The sequence below is a fragment of the Plectropomus leopardus genome, chromosome 15 (genome assembly GCF_008729295.1).
Source record: "Plectropomus leopardus isolate mb chromosome 15, YSFRI_Pleo_2.0, whole genome shotgun sequence".
Lineage (NCBI taxonomy): Eukaryota > Metazoa > Chordata > Actinopteri > Perciformes > Serranidae > Plectropomus > Plectropomus leopardus.
Window position 1 is genome coordinate 11610742 of NC_056477.1, and position 19775 is coordinate 11630516.

General features: G+C 42.8%; 1 protein-coding gene across 8 annotated transcripts in view; it reads right to left on the reverse strand.

Moving 5' to 3' along the window:
* Window positions 1–7662: 7662 nt before the first annotated feature.
* The window catches only part of LOC121954543 (transcription factor COE3), a 68330-nt gene continuing 56217 nt past the window's right edge, over window positions 7663–19775 (reverse strand). For 4 of the 8 annotated variants that reach the window (XM_042502114.1, XM_042502113.1, XM_042502112.1 and 1 more), the window contains exons 11-16: window positions 18176–18264; window positions 13117–13182; window positions 12730–12901; window positions 11338–11523; window positions 10826–10915; window positions 7663–9532 (exon numbers count right to left, since the gene is read on the reverse strand). In XM_042502114.1, coding sequence (XP_042358048.1) covers window positions 9501–9532; window positions 10826–10915; window positions 11338–11523; window positions 12730–12901; window positions 13117–13182; window positions 18176–18264 — 635 coding nt within the window. In that variant the 3' untranslated portion in view covers window positions 7663–9500. Of the gene's footprint in view, window positions 9533–10747; window positions 10916–11337; window positions 11524–12729; window positions 12902–13116; window positions 13183–18175; window positions 18265–19775 lie in introns of all 8 variants that reach the window. The other 4 variants (XM_042502110.1, XM_042502109.1, XM_042502107.1 and 1 more) reach the window with 1 other exon arrangement.

Here is a 19775-nt window from a genome sequence, read left to right on the forward strand (position 1 = left end):
TGCATTTAATTTAAAAATTGATTTCATGTAGCGTTCACTCAGTTCAGCTCATAATTAATTATGCTGTATGTCTTCTCCTCGCTGCAGCTCTGAATGTCAGAGCTCCTTTTTTATTTCTGAGTGGTGTTTTCCATTAGAGGGCAGTACAGAACGGGAAACAGAAATCAACATTTCAACCTTGAATTCATCCTGCACATTTAATCTGTAACTTAAATGTTTATATGTTATTTTATTTTCATCACAACCCAGCTTAATCCCTTTGGGATAAATTATTCTCTCTTAAAAAGACCATATGGAGAGGGCAGCAGTGGCAGTGTGTGTTTAGAAATAGCAGTTGCTTTAATTGAATATGTCCTGCACTTTTATTTTCTACATTTCCTCACGATGATGTGTTCTAACATTGACAGTTTAGTCTTTTTTTCGCCCCTTAAGTTCTTGGTTCTCCTAACAGTCTAGTGCAGCTCCAGAGTGACCTTTTCTTGCCCATAGTTATTCCTCTTCTGTTCAGCTCAGGTAGCCTAATAATCCACCTTCCAAAAATAACCTCGGCTCTAACCTTTACAGAACCAATTCAAGTGGCCCGTTCACTGAATACATTTGAACTTTGCTGCATTTTTGAATTTCTTATCCGGTTCAGCTCTGTGCGGCTGTCTCGTCGTGCTGCTGGACTCACTTACTCTGCTGTTGGAGCACCATCGCAGCGTAGATGTTGAGGCAGCAGACAGGCAGATGAAGAATGAGACTCAGTCTGTGGTTTCACAGAGGGCTAATGATGCCTGTGGTGACTACAGGCTACAGTCAGCCCCCTAACGAAGGGAGCTGTGACACAGCCACAAGGGGTCCCATTTAAGCCAGGCGCACTCTGAAGTGCACTGTAAGCACCCTCCTTTTTTTTTGCTTGTGGCTAAGTAAATTCTATGGAATGCTATGAATTTAGCATCCAGAGATACTGATGTCTGTAGAGGTCTGTGGCTCGTGTTAAAAAACAAGTCCAGCATCAAAGCTTCAAACATGCTGCTAGTAATTGGCCGTGTAATTGCTTAGGTACCCAAGGAGTCTCTTAAAAATAATTCACACCTTTTTTTATTTTCTCTGTTTTTACATTTTCATGGCATTTTTGCATTTATCAGCATTAGTAGCAGCATTATTGTTATTATTATTATGTCTGTATTATTTTGTGGCGGTGTTTTCACCATGTGTACCGCTTCCGTATCATGCTGGCTCGGAGATAAAAAAGGAATTAGATTAAAAGAGGCTGAGACGATCTCATCATCCGCACTGTTAATCTCTGTGAAACCTTTAATTTTGGCCTAATATCTGCCTCCATTTCAGAGAGAGAGACTATACTGAGTGCATGTGCTGCACGCTCATGGGTGTGTGTGTTTGAGCATGTGGCCATGCGTGTTGGTGTGTGCACATGTGTATGTCCATATGTGTGTGGGTGAAGTGGATGATATTGAGTCTGACTTCATAAATCACCCAGACACTGATAAACTCCCCATGCACCCACACACCGCTAATGGGCAACCCTTAAGGAGTGTGAGTGTCTCGTGCGGCGTTTGATTCAACATTTATTAACCCCCTCACACACACACACTCCCTCACATACGACACACACTCATTTGAGCCCCAGAAAGAGCGAGGATATGGTTGGTGGCATCCGTAGCGTGAGTGCAGGGTTTTGACCCGGCCGGGCTGTATTAATCATGGCCGATAGTAGTAAGATACATTTTAGCTTATACAACAACAACCTCTGCATTTCCTAACATTAGTTTCCTTCTCATAACTTATATCCTGTCTCCAACTCCCCACTTCCCATCTCATATCCTGGCACCCCTCCTCATTATAGAGCAATTTTCTGCCCCCACATCAAATACAAACACACTCTGCGCTTCCATCTCTTGCTCTTCATACATGTCGGCTCATAATTCTAATGTTCACCTCTCGGTACAAGCTTAGTGGGAGCCCTGCAGAAGTTAATCCCGCAGCCACATCAGTGACTCATAAATAGCTGCTTTTATTCTTCCCTTAAGAAGTTTGTAAAAAAACCAAAAAAAACAATAAGAGTGAAACTTTTTGGAACGTATTAACTCAGCTGCAGGCAGTGCACTGCTGCTTGGAAGCCAGAGGAGTATCCGGCATGCAGATAGGCAGTGTCCAACAGTCAGTCAGACAGATAGACACAAGGATAGATAGCTGGATAGACAGACATTAGGCTGGGGCTTGGCTGCACTATCAGGTTTCCTCCCCCTCTGTCTGTCTGCCGGGACAGCCTGGCCTCGGAGGCCCTGACACCGAGGCACCACGCAGCCAGCCACGACAGCTGCCACAGCAGCATCTAATACCAACACACTCCACGCTATGCCACAACTACAAAGAGAAATATCATTTCAAACATGGCATACTTTGATGCTCTTGTAATGATCTTTGTGTTTTGAGAGAGAACGCGGGAGGATGGAGGATTCGTATGGTGCCTCTTTTTTTTGTTTTGTTTCTTTAGAACAAAGAGACCCCCTTCTTTACACGAGCAAGTTTAGGACAGTGGTGATGAGATAGAGCAGGATTAAATGAGAAAGTAAAAGAAACCCGGAGAGGTATCAGCGTGCAAGTGTGTGTGTTTAGTAACCTTGTATCAGTGTGTCATTGTAACCTTATGAACTCAAGTGTTGGTCTGGGGGTCTCTAATTAGGACCGGCTGATGAACGACCATACATTACGTGAGAGCGGGTGCCTGTGAGTGTGTATCCCTGCATGTATCAATCTGTGACTGTGCAGTGCGGGTTGTCAGCGTGGTAAGGAGAGTGTCTCAGCCTGGAGAAAGTGCAGGTCTAGCCTTGGTCATGTTGACGGAGGGGCGGCACTTCAGAGGCTCCAGGACCCCATGGCACCAGTCTCCCCAGTCCCCCAGACAGACTGGGAGCATCTGGGCTCTGTCAGCGCCTCTGGCCCCCGCAGACTCCGATCTATATGACGGGGGAGAGGAGTGGATTGGATCAGGGAGAGGGAAAATATGAGCCAGATTCCTCAGCCTTGTGCAAAATGCATGCTTTGCCAGTTTGCATGTTACGTGTGTGCACATTAAGGCCCGATAACAGGTCGTGGTGATTAATTTTGTATGATGTGAGATAGCGGTTATTGATTAGCGACTAATGTTGGGAAAAGTCCTCTCTATAAATCGTCCAATTAAGCATTAATTAAAAGTGTGCAGCTAAAAATATGCAAAGCCCGTTCTGAGCAAAAACATCAAGATTAGACTGACAGATATCATTCCAGAGTCTCCTTATGAAAGCGAGCAGCGATTTGATGAGGCGGGATAGAGCGCCTAAGCTCCGCCACACGGAAACTGATACACAAGACTAATTAATCCATACACTAAATTAGGAATATAAATTGTGGTCCCAATTTAACAAGGTCAGTTTTAACTTCTCCCTTTACACTTTATTTAACTGTGCAGGAAAGAAAAAAGAAGGAAGCCCTATCAATGTGCTTCGCTTATTATGATTGACGATTGATGATTAAGTCCTCCAGCTGACACACACCACCAAAGCCGGTGAGTTGGAATTGGATGTGACACATACACAGTTCTGCGTGTTAGGTAATTCGTTGACGAGGGGCCAAATTCATTTATGGAACAGCGGTATTGGCAGGCATGGACACTCTCTGCAAAAACAACGATAATCACAGAGGTTTGGCGCGGCGTGACAAGGACTCTTCAGGGAAAGGCCCTTACACGCTGCTTTGTTGGCCGTTCCTCCCTAAGATGGAGGGAAACATCCGCCACTGTTCTTAAGATGAGAGTCGCTCCGAGCGAGAGGAGAGAGGTTTTACGTAAGGTGTGGATGATGTGGAAAGGGCTTGATTAGCACTTGTTGGGTATGTTTTGATGGATTACAATATCTAGAATGTATAGATTTTTTCGTGAGTATAAATTTACTTTTTGGGGTGGAAGCAATAAGTGATGTTTTTTTTTTTTTTTGCGCAATTGATGAAATAAAGGCTCTGATAAATCCTCTGTAATGAAACATGAGGGGGACCCTGTCTCAAGCCATTTAATCTCTTTTCGCATTCTCCATTTTTTCTGCTAATGAGCCTTATTGACAATCAAACAGAAGCTGTCATCCCCCAGGATGCAACACTCCCAGCCCCTGCGTGTTTGTCATAGTGTCCTGGCAATCAGAGCTGCCTGCAAGACCAGGCTGGCAGTTAGTGGTTCTCACAGCAGCACTGCCTGAAAATGGCACACTTCCTGTAGAGTTGCAGCTGCCACCTCTGCTACTTCCATTACTTTCTATAGCATGCAGATGTTGTATCAACATTCCCTGCCAAGGGGACTGCAATAACTGTGAGATTCATGCCATGTTTCAGAGGCACGTCAATTTCTCAAGTGGCACAATTAAAGAGGGAAATACAGTACCAGGTTTTTCACAGGCGCTGAAATCGGAAAAGGGCTTTTTCACTTCTTTTTTTCCGAAGGGGGGCTGTTTCATAAGGGTTCAGAAATCCACCCGATTTTTACTGCCCTTTTCCTGAGTTGAGCTGCTCTGTGAGCCTTTGTGCGGCAGACCTGTCGTGACCCACAGCGGATATGGAAATGGGGCTAAGGTTTTATGGGCCAAACGGATTGGACACAGTCAAGCTCAGGGGGCATGAATATTGGATGTTATTTCTGCTCCCTTTTTATGTAATCCATTGCCAATACATTATTAATAGATGATATCATATCCAGAACTACTGGACAAAGCACTACAGAGGGGTACTATGAAAGGAGCTCTATGTGGTGGAGACTGTGGCAGAAAATACAGTTCAAGTGATATTATTTTATCACCATAGTCCAACGCTGCCTGACCAGGCAATCTTTACAGTGTAATTTTTGGACTAAGTGAAGTTCATAGAGGGGAAATATAGTGAATACTGTATTTCTACCATGGGGTAAATCCTGCATTTGTGGGTTTGAAATGCACTGAAACATTGATGAAGTATCAAATGACACCCAAATACAAGTTTAATGGATTTTGAAGCACTGGGATACTTTGCTCATCCTCCTTGACTGCAGCGAGTGAAGTGGAAATCTTTGCGAGGATCTAGAGTTTTCCTTGCAAAGCTGACTCCCAGTGTACAGTAGCAGGGGAGCAGTGTCTTATCTGATGTACCGATTCACAGACTAATGTGGGACTGTTTTTTTTTAAAAATGCACTGGGTTCCCTGTTTTGATTCAGATATGAAATAGTAAAAAAAAAAAAAAAGGTCAGACTCCTTATTTTGATTCATTGTCATCTCAAAGTTATGATCTCTGCAGTTTTTACGAGTCACAGCAGCAGCATCCTACTCATGTATAAACTTCACGAGCTTTTTTTTTTCTCTCCCCTTCACAAAACACATCACTCAGCGGTTACACAAATCCTGTCTGTCCGAGAGCAAATCCTTAAAAAGTACTTCTCAGCACTGCCCATCGAGCAGAGCAGATAAACCATCGCCCACCTTTTAGTTTTACGGCCTGTCTTGATACACTACACATATTGGCACGGAGGCATTACCACATCAACATCCATTAAAAGTGAATGTAAACCCCCCTTCAATAAGAGTTACATAGGGAGTGGATGCGTAAGGTAATATTCTCTTTTTAAGGTCAGTTTGAATTGTTTTTTCTCATGGGAAATGGCCGATTGATAAAGAGCAAACAAAACCTCTTTTCTGAATGCTTGTCCTCCATGGCCTCAATGAAGGTTTCATTCCTTTATATCATCCAGCCCAATTCCCAGCATGCACGGCCATTGTGGCTCTTTCAACTGGAGCTCTCTCCATTGACTGGCTCATTGTCCGGCCACTCTTTTGTGCGTGCTATCACCCGAGCACAATCTTTCACCTGAACAGCACAGGAGCGCAGCCTGGATGTGGTCACGTCGAGCTGCTCCGAGTCGCCCACGTAGATGCCAGGCTGCGCAATTAACCCGGCACTAATTAAGAAATATTCAGTCCGGTATATCAACTTTTAAAAATCTCCAGTGACGCTTGTTAATAACGTGGTTATTAGTCATGCTCAGGCTGCCTGCGTCAGACAGAGATGTTCAATATTACCGCTCTGGCTTATATTATTGAGAGGTTTTTTTTTTTTTTGAAATATAACAATGCACGAGCAGATGTTTGAAGCGTGGCCCTCGGCAACACAAGGCTAGTTAAGATCGATATTGCTTTCAATATTTCTTTCCTTTGACAGATAACCAGTACTGAGGAAAGTCTTGATAAGAGTGGCAACATATGGATGTGGCAAGCCTCGCTCTCTTTTGATTGCGTGACCCCTTGACCTTTGCCTGTGTTTGAGAGGGAGGCAGCCACATGGTATGGTGGGGGTCTGTCAGGCTCTGGTTATGGGGCATTATTGACCCAGGATTTATAAATATTTAATGCACACATTAAGATCATGGTGGAGGGTGGCCATTAGAGTTCTCCAATAAAGAGGCTCTCACAATGATTGAGTGGTGTGGCAGAGCTCGTGGCTGTTCGTTGGGTACAGAAAAACCTGCTGAGAAAATATACTGTACCTTCAAGCCTGGCCTGGCTTCAGAGCTCTTAAAACTGGCAACAACTTGTCGTTTTTTTGATTGCACTTTTACTGTCAGAATTTTTCTTTTTGTGTCTTTTTTTCTTGCTCTGTTGGTTATTAGTTCAGCAATGAGAGACAGCTTCCTTAGTTTTGAAAGACTAAACAAATGTATAGATTGAGTGAATTTTACCACAGCAGCAAGCAAGGCGATAGATCCAAACCTGTGTATCTGAAACAGATAATGCAATGTCAGGAAGCAGATGTGTGGCAATTGTTATCAGACACATTGGATTATCGAGGGAATGATTTGGAGCACAAGGCGATCGCAGCTGAAAATTAAATCACTCTTTTGAGTGTATCTGTCCTTTGCGCTATCAGCAGTTCCTGGACTATCTCCTGCTCGCCGTGAGACGCGTGCATGCCGGCTGACATAATAAGCTGTGATATGCTGATTGCCACTCGGGTTTGGCCGCCGTTTAATTGTGCATTAAAGGCAGAGGTGGCCTCGGACAATGTTGCCTTGATGAGAAATTGACATTTTGTGACCTGCTCTCGGCGACCACTCAGGATGCCAGATAAGATGCTCAGTTGTTTTTAAGGAGAACCACTATTCTTCCCTCAAACACTTCTATCCTTCTGTTTGACCCACTTGATGAGTATAGATTTCACAGTGCCCCCCCCCTTTCAGCGCTCAAACTATAAGAGGTTCAAAACGATACCAGCCCTTATAGACAAAGGATAACCTTGCTCTTTCAATGTATTGATTCTTTATTAACTAGGTGGCTTAATGCAATGAAATGAGGGATTTGAATGAGCCCCATTTGGGGTGCTTTGAATAAAAAGCTTGCACTGTTTATGAATGACTACAATGAACCTTTGAAGCACCACAGATGTAGGATATGCTGATACAAAGACCAGTAAGGAATATGTCACAATGTCAGAGTGCTTTGCTGAAAGAATATCAGTAAAGAGCAGTTTTCATCTTTTATGTATGTTACACTTTTCCACAGGTTTCAAACAGTTATCTCTATGGCAAAGTCTAAACACTACAACTTACAGACGAATCACAGGTTTTGTTCTCAGAAGTTTTCTACTGTCTCTTTTTTTTCTTTGTCCTGATTGTCAGTTTGTCTGCCAGCCAAACTGTACTTAAAACTGAAGAAGTCCACAGTTGAGGAGCTAGTGTGTTTTTACTGAAAATTTTAATAAAACATCACTTATTCATTTCTGTTTCCATTCCAAATGTTGACATTTTTAAATTTTTCTTCCCTGTAAACACATGTAAGCTATGTGGCAGAGTCATAAGTGGTGAGTAAAAATGACTTCTATACATTCTACAAAACAGAAAAAAATACAACCACAAATGGAGTATTTTTTTATCTCCAAGGTTGTCCCTCATGCACATTAGTCTCTATTGGATCTTAACAACTATCATATGGGTCACAAACAATTTATTTGACAATACAACCAACAAAGTTTTCTCCAAAATGGTCTGTATAGATAATTTAAAATCAATATAAAAATAAACAATGAAGTTTGACTTCCCCTTTAAAAAAATGGACAGAGAGTCTTGACGGAGTAACACAAATTTTTTGAGGATACACATGAAATATATGCACATTGCATTTCATCAAATACAAAAAGAAAACAAATGAAGGCAACAGTTCTTGGCTGAATTATCTGTGCTGCATCACTATATTAAGGGCATGACGATTAATACATACATAATGAAAAGCAATATACAAAATTTCAGAGATAAATACATTATTTATAGTTGATATGTTACAAAATTTCCCTCAGTGAGCGCAAGTGTGTGTTGGAACAGAAATATGACGATGAACTACTATACTCCTACATTCTCAATGGATTTTAATTTTGTTTTTTAAATGTTTTTTTGTTGATCTAAAAGAACATGAAAAAGACAGATGTATAAATATTTAGCACAAGTTTGGCAATATCACAATAGTCTACAATTTTTAACCACATATAAAACACATAAGGGAGTTGGAGCTAGAAGGGGGAGACTGCTCCTCATCAACAAGAAACAGACTTCACAGTAGCCTAGGAATGCATTAATATACAGTGCTAGCAAAAAAGTTGAAAAACATGGCAAAACACACTTGCTTAAAAGGAAGCTCTAGACATGGAAGTACATCATATTCATCAACAGAGCAGTGTTTTGTACACGTCAGTGTGCTTGTTGAATCAAAGAGGATTTTTTTTTACTTTTGAAGATGATTTCTAGCTACAATAAATTACAAAATTTAAGTTAAAATGCAGGAATGAAACATGATACAACCTTACCCACCCAGCCCCGCCCCTTTTTACTCGTATTTGTTGTACTTTTAAGCTCAATTTTTCTACATTATATATCTCATATATTTTCCAGTTGAAATTCAAACTGTCTTGGCCCCTGTGTATTTTCTCACACATAAAAATACAAAAAAGTCACATTATAAAGACACACAACTGTTGTGAATCTATTAAAAGAGAGTTGAAACAGAAAAAAAAACAAATTCTGAAGTTCATTGGCAAATGTACTGTACATCAGTGTTTTTACTTTACAACCAGATGGTGAGTCCACAGAGTCCCCTTCCAGTATTGAATGTGTGGTTGATTGGACATATCCAAGGCCGAAGCACAACCCGACAGGTATACAAAATAAACCCTTCATCATCCCGTGTCCTCTTCAAGGGTGATAAAATGTGGGGGGGAGGGGGGGGGGGGGGGGGGTAAACAAACAAAAATATCCCACAGAAAAAAAAATATTGTTCCTTGTGAAATCCTTTTTTCTGCGGGGTTGCGAATGTCATTTAAAAGAAAAAATTATTTTCTTTTTTTTCTTCATCTTTAAAAACAGAACAAGCGGTTGACTATACATTACACCAGCGTTTTTTTTGCTGTGTGCTCCTGTGAAGTGGTAGTGTGTAGACTGGTGCTTGAGATGATGAAAGTGCATTTACATTGGAGGGACAACCAGGCCGGACATGGCTGGAAAAAAAATAAACACAAGGAAAAAGATTAGTTTATTTGCCTGAGACAGGTATGGATATAAATATAAAATTTTGTAATTTAATGTGTGCATGCATGCATGTGTGTGTATGTGCAAAAGTATGTGTGGGTGCGTGCAGCCATCTGACCGTGCACAAGTGCGTGAATGCAAGCCTTAATGTGCCTGTTTGCGTATGTGCCTGTGAGTGTTTGCCGTGTCCGCCAGCCTGCTGCTGCACGTCCTCCTAACGGGGGAGAGTTTGAAAACCTCCCTCCTGCTCTGACATTTCAGCCCCCAGCATGCCAGTCTTGCTATGTGTGATATTTCTCCTGGCGTTGGGGTAATGGCAAACAGTGGCCCAGACTCCCAGGAGACACGGCCGTGGTGACGGCAGAGCAACAACACGGTCACTTCCCACAATGCCACAATGCTACAGTACTAGACACTCCTCAGACTCCCCTCAGATTCACTTCTATCGCCTCCTCTCCTCCCCTCATCTCTTTATCCTCCGCTCTCCGACACTGTACAGCGCATTAGTCCTACATTTCCACATTCCCCGAGTCTGCGTCATTATCTAAGAGAGATTAGGCAAGATCAAAGGTAGCTTCCGTTATTTTACCAACACCATCTGCTTAGGATATCATTAGCAACTGTACCTCACCCTGAGAGTTTATATATTCAGTACTTTCACACGTTTTAACAATTAGGCGACTAGTGAAGTGCCGGGATGATATATTATTATATTGCTCTGAGTATATTTGTAGAGTCATGGTTGAAATGCTTTTAAGTTTGCCAGCGCAGATGATGGCAAGGCATTGCTCATTAATTTCTGCACAACATGTATTAATAAGTATGAACGTGTAGCAAGATGAACTTTAATTTCCCACTTCATTAAGCCCAATGTTATTAATCTTGGGGCACACACTACGGCTTAGCTTGTTTTCAAAGTAATCATGTTGGTCATGACACATGCACAAAACCTAATAAACATAATTACTAAAACAATTCGGGGGAAGGTCTTTTCCTGCGACATCAGAGGGGATCATTTGTATGAAAGGGCAACAAGGATGTATGTTTGCACAGACTTGAGACGGCCTATACTTGCGCGTGTGTGCGTGTGTGTAAAGGCATGCTCTGTGTGAGTGTGTGTCTGAACTGAAAAGGTGTAAATTGGCCTGTCAAAATGCATATATTTGTAATGATTAATCCCTCACCAAACCGGACAGAGGCCTGAGCAGCGGTATCTGACCAGTAGTCCGTAGGGAAGGGATGAGGGGGTGAGGGGGGCTCACCTTGCAGTCCGTTGCCGTTGGCGCTGGTGCAGGAGGGGGGTGGGGAGGCCTGGGGTCGGACCACAGGGGCGAAGGCGCTCTTTTGTTTAACTGCGGAGACGATAGGGAGGGAGAAGGAAGGGAGGGAGGGGTGAGAGTGAGAACGTGCTGTGAGTAGTGCCGGAGAGGGAGAGGGCAGTTAAGGTAAGGCTAGGATAGTATTACTGCCAGGGGGGATACACGATCAGTACTCACAGGCCCCTACCATCAGCATCTTGTCCGGTTGAACAAATACAGGTGGCATATGGCGAAATACATATAAAAATGAATATTCCTGCTACTCTGAGTGTGTGTTCTCCGAAGTACTAAAACTAAACAAGCCCCCGTGAATGAATAGTAATATATTATCACCATCAATAATGTTATAACCCTGTCAGAAGTGATTCATAGAAGTGAAAACGAATGTGGGAGCTGGAATTAAATCAGCAGCAGCTTAGTGCTACTACGGCGTGCGATAGTGGCAAGCTACTCACTTCCATATGGGGAGTTGGCAGAGGATCCGTTGAGGAACCCAGGGGAGCTTGGCACTCCCAGGTTCATACCGGCATTGCCGTAGCCATTCATGCTGTTGCTGACGGTGTTGTAGCTCGACTGCTGTGGGGTGCTGCTGGAGATGTAGCCCCGGGGGGACACGCTGCTGGTGTTCCGGCTGTAGCCCACTGAAAGACATGGGTGGGAGACAAAAAGTGAGATTCATTCATTTCTTTCCTTCGGTGCAGTATTTACCAGGAAAATGATTACAGTAAATGATAATGGGGATTTACTGCTGCAATCAAACATTTTTATATCGGCACATGCTGCAGATGCCAGTTTAATAAGAAAAGAATTTGGCACCTAATTGGACTCTTTAACTGCCTATATTATAGGTGAAGACGGGGGTAGTTCAAAAACATAATTTCTACCCATTTTAATGAGTGAAAAAAGAAATTTAACTATTTCTCATTTTGCTGCAAACTCTCAGGAATCCCCTAAAGGACCCCTGCAGGTCCCTGGACCCCGATTTTGAGAACCACTGCAGGCATACCTAAAATCAGTGGTTCCCAACTGGTGGCTCGTGGTCCAAAAGTGGGTTGCAGTTTCATTCTGAATGGATCATGAGTGACTTGTGAATATGTCAAGTTTGTAAAAAAAACAGTACATTTCTGGTACAGAGCTTTTATTTTGAAGTACAGTTTGTGTTTATTCTTGCAATATGTTTAATCTTTTGTGTTCTAAGTGAGACTTTCAGTGTTAACGTGTTAATCGCAATGTGATTAAAGTCCGTAATTAACGCATTCATTTTTTTTAAATCATGTTAGTCACTGGCTGACTTTCTCATCTTTGAGAGGCTGTCCCGGGCTGATTTTAAAAGTGAGAGATAATACTGGTATCATATAAAACTAGAACACCTAATAAATCAAGCAGTACCAACCACGCTAGCTTTCAGTAAGGGGGCAGAATAATGCTCCAAAGTTGGGCTAAATTTTGGCAATGGAAAAATGGCATAGCTAACTCACAAGGGTCCCTTGACCTCTGATCTCCAGATAGCTGAGAGATTTTTTGCTGTCATTTGATTTCTAATCTAGATAATATGGTAAGAATTGTTGTGCCATGTCAACATAACTGTTTTGAAATGCAAAATAATGAAATTGAAAACATGTGACTAAAACAAATGCGATTTATCGCAATTAAATATTGAAATTCTGCAATTAAATAAATTAACCTTTTGACAGCCCTTGTTCTAAGCCAACGTGTTGTTTACAGTTTGTGAAATAAAATTAAATGCGCCGTAATTTATCTGATGTGTGGACCCTGAAGTAATAACTAAGGAGAGATCTGGACCCAGTGGCTGGACCAGTTGGGAACCGCTGCCCTGAATCACATACCTTGGTCGTTCCCTTGTGACTCAGACACGTTGACTGCTAGCTGGCTGCTGAAGGAGTTGACTCCCATCATGCCGTGGGAGGCTGTGTTAGCGAGAGAGGGGATCTGGTTGTGGTTGCGGGGAACGCTGTACAGGGCCTCGGCGATGTCAGCTGCCCTCTTCAGAATGATCTCCTGAAAAGCGCAGAGAAGGCAGAGGTTTTGTTATGTATGTTTTTTTTCTTTTATATCTGCGCTGTTCCTTTGATGCATAGTTCATGACTGTATGGTTAACTCACAACGCATGTAAGCCTACATTGTTCCAGATATAGTGATGAAAATACCCTTTGGTTATACTATCAGTAAATTTTCAATGGTTCCGTATTTAGCAGAGCTGTGTGGATACGGACCTGATTGTTGTGGGGCATTCCATACAGGGCTTCAACGAGATCGGCCGCCCTCTTCAGTAGCACCTCCTGACGAGGAAAACAGGAAGAGTAAATGTTAAGACTCGAAACAGATTATGTTTGAGACCCCAGTGGTCCGCACAGTAACAAACAATATCAAAAACAACAGTAGACAGCGGGGTCGCGGAGAGCTTTGGAAATGTTTACATATTCAACCGCCTAAATAAAAGCCACCCTGATTTAAGAGGCACCGGTGCTGCATTTATACAGCACTACCACTTTGCTCCTTCCAACCATGCGGAGCAGTGAATAATGTTCCCTATCTTAATTAAACTGGCATAGTCCTTTAAAAACAACACCTCACCCCTGATTCTGGGCTTCACGTTTGCTCTGGAGTTCAGCGCTGAGTCCCCTCTCTTCAGAACAATAAAGTGAATTAGCTCTGGGTTAATCTAGTTCTGTTGTAATGACATTAAGGAATTTTTCAATTAACCTCTTTGACTGGCTGTTGCAAAGGACTTCACAAATGACTTCCCATCCAGCAAGAGCTGGGTGCTTGTGCCTTGGGGACATGGATGCTCAGGATGTGGTCTTATCCATGTCTGCATGCTTGCCCCCGCTTGACAATGCGGATTAGCTGTGTTGCTTTGGCTCTTAACACTGAAAATGAGTTGGCCCCAGATCCCGTTCCCCCCACTCTGTTTGGGGCTTCCAGCTAGGTGGGGTTTGGCCCGTTTGTGTGTCTTTATCTGCTCTTTGAATTCAGCACTTACAATTAAATCCCTCTCAAGCAACCAGACTGCTCTCTTTGTTTTCTATAATACAGAAGGCAATATGCTCTATGAAAACCCTCTTCTCCTTTTAGAGTGCATTTAATCTGACAAAGGCAAGTTGCAGACATGACTGTTGCGTGTGTTTTTAAAATGCTCGCTTGTTGTCACCTGCTGTAGAGCAGAGATTTGTCGACTGTGCTGTTAGAACCCTGGTTAAAAGCAATGCAAATCTGTCACCAGAAACATCTCAGATGGCGCTTGTTTTCTTCCCACATTCGCTGTGTTTTCTTTTGCGGGCCTCGGTAATTTGTCTGAAGTGTTCCATCACTTGGCAATAGCAGTGTGGGATTAAGACGGCAGCTGCCGTAAATGAATGTAAACACAGCCTTCGCGCCTTCAAACAGCGGCCTCCAAGACTTGGCCTGCATTTCCAAGGCACAGCGTATGTAGTGTGTACGGAGTGTGTGTATGGGCCCTTTCATCCTGAGGAGCATATCTACCACAGTCCTTGATTTATCAAGATGAATCACTGTAGAAGCCACTTCCAGCGTATGCCATGCTCTCTTATAGAAACATATCGCTTAATCCACCCCAAGTTACCGGATGGGTGGCTCTTAGAATGGGCATTTACCTCTGAAATTGGTGTGTATGCTCAACGTTGCATGCATCTAGTTTGCATACAAATAAAGAATTATGGTTGTCGTGAGGCAGGTAGACTAAATGAGAGGACCAGCTGTCTTGATGTGTTCTCATCAGGCAGAACAGATTTCTCTCTCTCTTGCTGAGTGAGATAAAGTGGTTTTCTTTCTTTTAGTCTGCAGTTAATAATTACCAATAATCTATTCTATCATATTTCAAGATCTCCTACATGGCTCTCAATTTTAAACAACAATTAAAGCAATTAAGACTGTCGCGTTCGCAAGCCATGTTTCATTCTCTGTAAAACGTCCTCTCCCTCCTTGTCCATATGGTACTTTGCAGCAGTGACATAAGGACAGCTTGGAAAAAGGAGGAGAGAAAACGATATTGCCTCTCATCCTTAATCTGTCGTTTACCGCGTGGTGTCTTAACTAACCAAGCTGACTCGCAAGGCTATGCTTAAGTGCAACCTAGTCATATCCGAGGATGATGAGAAGTGCTGCACCCAATCAACAGAGAAGTTTGTTTTCTTCTGACGAGACGCTTTCATGCATATCAGCTCACGCTGGGAATACGATTAACACGGAATAGTGTTCTGAGGGCATTTCCATGTAAATCTCAATACTACTCCAGCATAAGTGTAATTGGCTTTCTTGTCATGGAGACATATCAGAACACACCATGTTAAATTGAAACAATTAAAGGCCTCAAATGATTTCTGTTGTTCTGTGACAAATGCGTGACAGATTTCTGCTATTGTTTGCCTTGCTTTGCATAAAGGTCTCGTGTTCAGCAACTGTTTAAACGGAGCTGCTCAGATGACAGATCACCCAAGATTTAGAGCCCTTTTTTTGTTGTTATAGCCGAGAAGAAATGAGAGGAAAGGCATAGCAAATGATGTGTTATAAAGAATATCTAACAATAAGGCGAAGTGGTCTAAAACGGCCCGAACGTGATTCTTCGAGCACTAGATTAACATGGATGTTGTATTTATATTATCACAGTTAATAAAAGAGGGCCTAGGTTATGTAGCTTGGAGTGCTAATGCCATTATAAAACTGTAAGGCAATTACTCTGTTAGCTCTAGCCTGAGGTAATGAATGCATTTAGAAGCATAGGGCCATTAGATGAAGGTACTTCAAAGAGCACAGGAAGAGAGATTCATTTAAATACATGGGTAATTGCTTGACATGAACACATTTGTAATATTTTCTCCTTGTGGATTACACAAAGAATTGGAAAAGAATGGGCTTATGCTCATTTTGGGAGGAAAGAAAGGAATCCAAAGCAATCAGCTTAATAATAAAACAATATTGAGTTTCCACTTTTAATTTCATAATGAATCTAATTTGTTACAGAAGAGAGAAATTGAGTGTGATATAATGTGATATCCAGTCTATTTGTCCATTACTGCCAGAGGGCACAAAATGGTATTATAAATTGTCTTTTTTATATTATGAATAGAAAATTGTTTTATAACAAGATCTTAAAAAGGAGGGTGAATTCCAAAGTCTCTCTTCACTTAACGCGATGCCCGCAAACCAATCTCCTTTCTCATCACTTGACTGCTCACACTTATTACTTTCATATTCACCCTGGACTTTGCATTGAATTTTTATATCTCCACTCCTCCCACAGGGTCAGACTGTCATCTACGATGTTGTCTTAGAATTACGAGGTAAACTTCAATCAGAGGCAGCTTCCCCCCTTTTTTTCTCTGTGTAGCAACAATATTAGCGTGCATCCCTTGCTATCCATGAGCACTCCCATATTGGCTTTCTGTCTCCTTACAATTACCACGTGTCTTACTGGTCCCAGGGAGAAGGCTGGTGGAAATCAATATAGCGCAGTAATATTATCAACTGGAGGGTGAAGTCATGAGAGGGAGGGGGGTGTGTAGAGGCGGTGAGTGGACTTGGTGTCGATTTGCCTTTCTGCTAATGCACACCGTGCGTCCTCCAGCTTTATCTTCTTTTTATAGAGTCTCCCTACCTCACCTGCACCCTGTAATGGCTGTTCTCTATATACCGTTTCTGTTCTCATTCCAAATGTACATGCGAGCGTCAGCCCGCCGCGGGCTGTTTTATTGGGAATGTGCTTTTGACCCCGTGAGCTGACCCTCAGATGGCAAGCTTAACAATGACGAATCACTTGGTGGGATCATTTACATGCCCCCTGAACCCCATATTTGGGTCCATTAGAGAGCAAATCAAATATTTATGTTGTTTATTGGAAGTGCAGGGTTTCATCTCACTCTGTGATTGTTTCATGCAAAGGCCGGGAGACCGTGCTATATTAAGTGTATGCACACCCAGGAAACTAATCTTGGGGCCAGTGTCAAAATCTGTCTCACCGCCAACAACACAGCTTTGTATTCAAGGAAAGAAGTGAGGTTTCTGTGTAATAAAGCTGTGTTTAACATTGTGGCGCTCTTTGTTCTAAGGATGTGGATTTCACAAAGACATTGTGACTTTATAAAATTGAACCAGCGTAGCTAGATTGACCAGTGATGCCTGCGGAGATAGAGGAAGCCACGTGGATATTAGTGTACTTTACCTTTTGGTCAACGTTTACAGTTGAAATTAGAGTAACATTTCATGTCTAGGTGTTGTTTCCTGTCTCCACAGGGACTGAGTCTAATTGAAACACTTCATATACTGAACCAGGGACTAGCTGTGATGTTCCATTTCTCCACGTTGCCTTGGTCAAATGTCTATAGCTACCACACGGTCTGTTCTTTATTAAATTGTCCGTTGGACGTTAATGATATTGCTGTGTTGCATGCTGGGATTTAATAGATAAGGTCTTTAAAGGTTTTACAGTATTATTAAAACTCTGAGGTGGCCACCACTTTACCACATGCCAAGGGGCTTTGAATGTACTAATCAGTTATATTATTACACTTGACACATCTGGAACGTCAGTCACCCAAATGGTTACTGGCAGGGTGGCAATTAGTGAAAGCACACAGATAGATTTTATCAATAGGAAATAGAGAGAGTGCGAGAATCAAAGGGAATGAAAAGAGTAAAAGAATCAAAGAGTTTCTGCAGGGGAGGGAAAAAAAAGTGCACCTTAGTTTTCATGCTCAGGTCTTTCAATATGGCAGCCTATTTATGTGCCACACCGGTGCGTCTAAAAATGATGTGGCTTTCAACTCCTTCACCCAGGTTCAAAAGAAAACAATAAGAAAGCCAAAGCATAATAACATGCAGTCTTTGTCTATTAGCTGCAGTAAGACTAGGGGGTTTACGGCACAGGGTTCTGTAAACAAAAGATTAAACCAAATCGAGCTGCAGAAAATGAAAGGAAAACATGAGTGGGGTAATGAGGGTGCAGACGTCGTTTCTGACCAGATTACCATCTCCACAGACTACTGGAGAGGAAAACGCCTGATTGAGCTATTTTACCACACAGAGAGTTTACGCCTCTCTCCACACACAAAACCAATACCATTACCACGCTGGTTAGTGGGTAAGCCACATATGTGAAGCAAAGCTGTTACGGTTTGGGGTCACAGCGCTCTGCCTTGATGGGAATGTTGTTTTGTTTATTTGTCACATTTGGAGTATTAAGGCATTAGAAGCCAGACAGCTCTGTCTCTGTGGTTTTTTCTGTGTTTCGCTGTGCTGCTGAGACACTGTTCTGACCTTTGGTAACCTCTCAGGATCGCCAGGGTGTCTGGGGATGACCTTCTGCAGCCTCTGGAAACCATAGTCGATGGTTGGCTCGTTCAGGGCTGAAAGACAGAAAAAAAGGGGAGATGAAAATTAGAACCATTTCAGGGCTAATTTTGCCAGAGACAGGAAGAAACTAATTGAGAAATCTGTTGGAGTTTACAGAACAAAAGTCATTTTCAGAATGCCTAATTTCAAAGAGACCTCATGGGTGAGACGATGTTTTATGAAACATCCAGGGGGGGCGAGCGCTGGAAAATGACACGGGCTCCTCTGACACTTGTGTCACCGAGTGTTATTCCATTAACAGCCGTGATGACCTACATCAGTCTGCGAATCCTTCAGAGGGACCCTCCCTCTTTTTATCTGCTTGAGAATATTGACTACAGCAAACTACATAGCGGGGGTCTTTTAATCTAACCGGGCTTTAATAATCTGTGAAAGGCTGTCCACACATTGATCTAGTGTAAGTTGCTGTCATTTCACCCTTCTGCACCAACTGTACTGCAACACTGGGCCCGTGAAATACGGCAGCAGATCCCATGGAGCCATTAATCTCTCCCACCCCTCAAATAGTAATCTGGGGCATGAGGCATATTGGGCGATGAATCAGAGGCACAAAGTAAATGAATCATAACCCAGACTTTGGTGAGAGCAAGGCGTTTTATGTCTGACAGTCCTAATGGGTAATTGAAGGCTTCCTTACAGCTCCGCCTGATTCTAAACAATCATGTGCACACTCATGGGCAGGACAAGGCGAGGGCGGGTGGGTGGGAGGGAGGGCAGAGGAGAGAAGGAGGGGAGGAAAGGAGGAGAGCAGTGTAAAAGGGGGAAGGAACGACTTAATAGAGAACATCACTTCTCAATGTAGATATCATTTTCAGGAGAGTAACTCCGCCGAGCAAGGCGCTTCATAAATCAATGGCTTTCTATGGAGACTAATAAGAGCTGCCTGCCTCTATTCATTGTTCAGCCTGTAATTTGGCCCATCACTCATTACTCAGCATGTAATTTCAGCATTAACACCGCACAGCTCGCTGAACCTGCTGAACACCAGAGAATGTGAAAGCAAGCAAACGCCCCCCCACACACACAGGCAGGCAGGCAGGCAGGCAGGCAGGCAGGCAGGCAGGCAGGGCCACTGAAGCACGAGCCGGGGAGTCACGGCAGGAAAACGAACATTTATGTTCTCAGTCTTTTCCTTTGTTCCCTCTCATCTAAATACACATGCAAGCATGCTTACACAGTACCTACTCACGCATACCTACAGCGTGTCATGTACCGACGCACACACACACAAACACACACACAATCGAACACATGCACCACTTCTGCCAAAAACCTGAATACAGTAATTGCCAGCTCGACCGTGATCAAATGGAGCAATTATGTGTTCAAGCATGGACAATGCGAGGTGCTAATCGATAGCGAGGATCTAGCTTGCAAATACGGTGCCCTATTGGCCAGGCACACCTGAATAAACCCCACGCCACAACAACATACACTGCTGGAAATCTGATTTGACATGTCATCATGCGTCCCTGAAACGACAAAGGTCTGCTTGGGAATGTGG